The following is a 3,630-nucleotide window of genomic DNA, read 5'->3' on the forward strand; positions in this document are numbered from 1 at the left end:
TAAGAGGCGACGGTTCGGCGACGCTAGTGGGCGACCGTTACTGGAATGCATTCAATGTTTTGGGGAAGCGAACTGACTCGGTCACTTCGAACGCCTACGTCACGGAAATGGCGTCATCATTGGAGACTCCGGAGAATCAAGGTTCAAATCGCTTCTTATCATCTTATTCTAAGAAACGCGAGGACTATCTCTGTATATGGTCGAAATAAGGTATGCCCGATTTCCCAAGCTCGAAGGGTCATCTTAAGCCCGAGTTCAGGCAAGGTCGAGTCCGAGCCCGATGGATCAGACTCGAGCTCGAAGAAAGGATGCAATGCCCGAAGATCGAAGTACAATGAGTACCCAAGCCAAGTATGCTCGACTCCGGAATAATGCCGTTATGGATTTCTAACAGAATGAGCGAGGTTCCTGCCACGTCCCCAAAATCATGGCGCAAATCCCGGAATAGAATTGTACGATTCCGTACTAGGCGGTTAGACAGCTGTCCCAATAAGATTCCTTACTGTAAATAGAAATGTACCTTATTTAGGGTTTCCCTATTATATAAAGGGACCCCAATCATTTGTAAAGATCATCTAATCATTGGCAAAGAATATACTATCTTACTTTTCTGGCTCATTGTTCATCAGACTTGTCTTTTCTCCTTACTATTCTTACTTTATTGTTCTTGGTTCATCTCGAGGTCACTAAGCTCGAGGCCGATACTGTTTGGTAACACTGGTTGATTCATCCGTTTCTTTCAACTTTACTTCATATTCCTTGATTATTAATTGGTATTGAACTAAATCACATATCTTTAAAACCACAAATCAAATTTAATTATTACTCATATTTTCGAGGTAAACAACTGTAATTTCAGCCAAAAAGAAAAAATTGCAAGAATTTTTGCGGTAAAAATTATTACAGCGTCGAGACCATGTGATGTTACAGTGTTCCATCAGCCCCATATTGAACGTTAATCATAAAATACTGTCACTCTGAGATTCTTAGCAGAAGTATTATAAAAAAAGAGTTGGTCTTCCTGTTTTGACCAGTGCAACTGTTTAGAATATTAGCAAATTAAAACACAGATACTAACAACTTTTTTAACTACATTTAGTACATCTCACGAGCTAGAAAAGACAAAAACTATTACAATATGATGGTGCTAATACAAGGCACAAGTTAGAAAAGGCCTAATCTGAAGAGTCATCAAACAAACCAAAAATTGGTTAGTATCTAGTTTCCTATGGCCAAAATTGTAGAGCTAAAACAAAAATTTTACATGGTTTTTTCATGGATTTGATCTGTGGAAAGGCTGGTAATTGTTGATTGGTGGTTTGTGACGGGGTTTGCTTCCTGATCCTGGACCTCCACTATAGTCCTTGTTCATCATGTTCAAAAACTCAGTTGCATCTTCCAGAAGTTTTCCTGCATTGTCATCGAGAAAATACGCAAATTCAGAAGTCATTCCTTTTCTTTACCCTTCCTTATTTACAGTGAATTAACTAGCTAGTTTCACACAACGGAAAATAAAGAAGCTGATTGAACAATTTAAACGTACACTCCAATGAAACGAGGCAGGGGAAATGAGGAAATACCAAATAAAGAATAATCATAAAAGAAAGGATATATCCATTCACTTTGCTTGTAAAAAGAATGGATGCACTACAAAGAATTGCGATACTCTTGCACATATGTGAATTTGAAAATTCTTCTTTTCTTGATTTTCTATTGGATACATACAAGTATACTAGTCCTTTTTCACAAGAACATCTAACTACAAAGAAAAAAACATCTAATTAGATCTAAAACGGCAAAAAGTTAATTTCTCTCAATTATTCTTAGGAGGGTGCGGTCTTGCCATGTGATAATCAGCATTAAGAGCCACGAAACTTCCTGTATTGACCTTGGACACTGAATGGCTAGTATTCATTTTACTTGACATTACTCTCAACTTTCCCTGCCTTTTTCGGTTTAAATTTCCAACAGAATGGGTTGCACTTGCACCTGAATCCTTTGAATCTTCCTCTGTACTCTTGATGCTAGCTTCCACTTGCTTCATATTTCTTCTTTCTATCATCATTTTTCTTCCTACCATTCTGCCTGTACTGAGTACAGCAGCTGCTGCTACACCATCCAAAACTTCCTGAATTTTCATTAACCTCCTTGAGAGTTTGTAGTAATAATTTTCATTTCTAAAAAAGAAACTGACAGTGTTTTGTAACTAAATCTGAAATCAACTCAACTTAAAGAATTAGTACCTTCTCCACACTCTGATGACTCCCAGCTAGTTCCATGGCAAAACCATTTTCTGCTTCATAGACCACAACAAAGGTTTGCTTTGCTGCAGAAGAGTCAACTTTTAATTAGATTTTCATAGGAAAAAGAAGGAACTAATCTGTTAATTTAGAAAAAAATAAACATATTAATGACTGGGAAAAGAAGAAAAAATAGTACGTACCTTGCTGACTACGAGCAATTGAAACCTTTATGGTTAGGAAAATGAACAACAGAACAAGCGTAAAGGAACTAAAACTTAAGGACACCATTTTGACTCTTTCTTTTGGTTAAGGGTATATCTGTTACTCTGCAACAAAGGAGAGGATGCACATGAAAGGAAAGTGGGAGATTTATAGAAAGCCCAAATTCTAAACCTAAGTCAAAGCTAGGGTTAGAACAACTAACTTTTTGTCATTGTTTAAAAAAATGGTATACATACTGAGCACAAAAAGTACCTGGGAAAACTCAAAAGACTGACTTACTAATAGAAAAGGAGCAGTGAACAAAATAAAACAATTAAGAAGTGGAAGATGGTCTTTTCTTCGTTGATTAATTCATCAGGATGTTAAGGAAAAGGGCTATGATAGCGTGGAATGGAAGATATAGTTGTCTGCCGCCATGCATGCTACGAGGATTAGTTTGTTTTGTTGGCCTATATATCTACACCTTTAACTAACCCTTTCATTTTTCACGCACTCCCTTATCTATCAATTTAAGGGTCTAATTAGACTGGTATGGTCCATAATACAGAGGGAAGGCAACTTTTGACTTTCTGAAGAGTTGGTTGAAAATCTTATTCCCCTCCTACTTTATTAATTAATGTAAAAAAATCATATTTAATTTCTGCCAATTTTAGGTTGTAACCACACTCTCTCCAGTCTCAAGATTTGACGATTAACCGTTGATTTTATAAAAGTAGTGTTTATTTTTCCTTTTAGATTATCAACCTATCTCATTTCTATGTACTACTTTTTTCTAGTATCATTACATTTAATTTTCTTGTTCTTTTTTTTTTTTCTTCCATAAAGTAATTGTTAATTCGACTTTACGTTCTTTGTTGCCTTCTTTCAATTGTGTAAATTTATACTACTAAAAAAGTTTTATTTAGTAGTACTAGTACATCACTATTATAATTAGTTCTTGGTAAAACGGTGAGCCTAACTCTAGGATTTAGGAGCGTGTCGGTCCTGGTCAAATATTAAACGCACACGATTAGTGAATTCTCTCAGGTATCCTTCAGTGTAATTCACTAGTATAAAATATTACTAGTATTTTCTATTAGTTAATATAAGCATGGTGATTAGCGAGCAGAGTTCCCAAGGAGTGAGAACCAAAATATTGTTGAAGAGGAAGGAGAAGAACATGGGC

At 36.0% G+C, this 3,630-nt stretch overlaps 1 protein-coding gene across 2 annotated transcripts; it reads right to left on the reverse strand.

Moving 5' to 3' along the window:
- Nucleotides 1-1,049: 1,049 nt before the first annotated feature.
- LOC109206608 lies at nt 1,050-2,941 on the reverse strand. 2 transcript variants are annotated; one of them, XM_019369447.1, is made up of 4 exons: nt 2,444-2,937; nt 2,244-2,326; nt 1,990-2,128; nt 1,050-1,410 (listed from the first exon to the last, which is right to left on the reverse strand). In XM_019369447.1, exons 1-4 carry the CDS (start codon nt 2,529-2,531, stop codon nt 1,274-1,276), a joined length of 447 nt encoding a protein of 148 aa, XP_019224992.1. In that variant the 5' UTR covers nt 2,532-2,937; the 3' UTR covers nt 1,050-1,273. The 2 variants fall into 2 exon arrangements, with proteins under 2 accessions (XP_019224992.1, XP_019224991.1); XM_019369446.1 differs by lacking the exon at nt 1,050-1,410 and having other exon boundaries at nt 1,598-2,128; nt 2,444-2,941.
- Nucleotides 2,942-3,630: the final 689 nt, after the last annotated feature.

Source organism: Nicotiana attenuata, unplaced genomic scaffold, assembly GCF_001879085.1.
Source record: "Nicotiana attenuata strain UT unplaced genomic scaffold, NIATTr2, whole genome shotgun sequence".
NCBI lineage: Eukaryota > Viridiplantae > Streptophyta > Magnoliopsida > Solanales > Solanaceae > Nicotiana > Nicotiana attenuata.

What these genes read in the sequence shown, in the direction of transcription:
- LOC109206608 (XM_019369446.1), bottom strand. Translation starts at nt 2,531, where the DNA reads ATGGTGTCCTTAAGTTTTAGTTCCTTTACGCTTGTTCTGTTGTTCATT. An exon ending in AATTGCTCGTAGTCAGCAAG is followed by an intron (nt 2,327 to 2,443) that starts GTACGTACTATT and finishes ACTCTTCTGCAG; the next exon opens with CAAAGCAAACCTTTGTTGTG. An exon ending in GTCATCAGAGTGTGGAGAAG is followed by an intron (nt 2,129 to 2,243) that starts GTACTAATTCTT and finishes ATGAAAATTCAG; the next exon opens with GAAGTTTTGGATGGTGTAGC.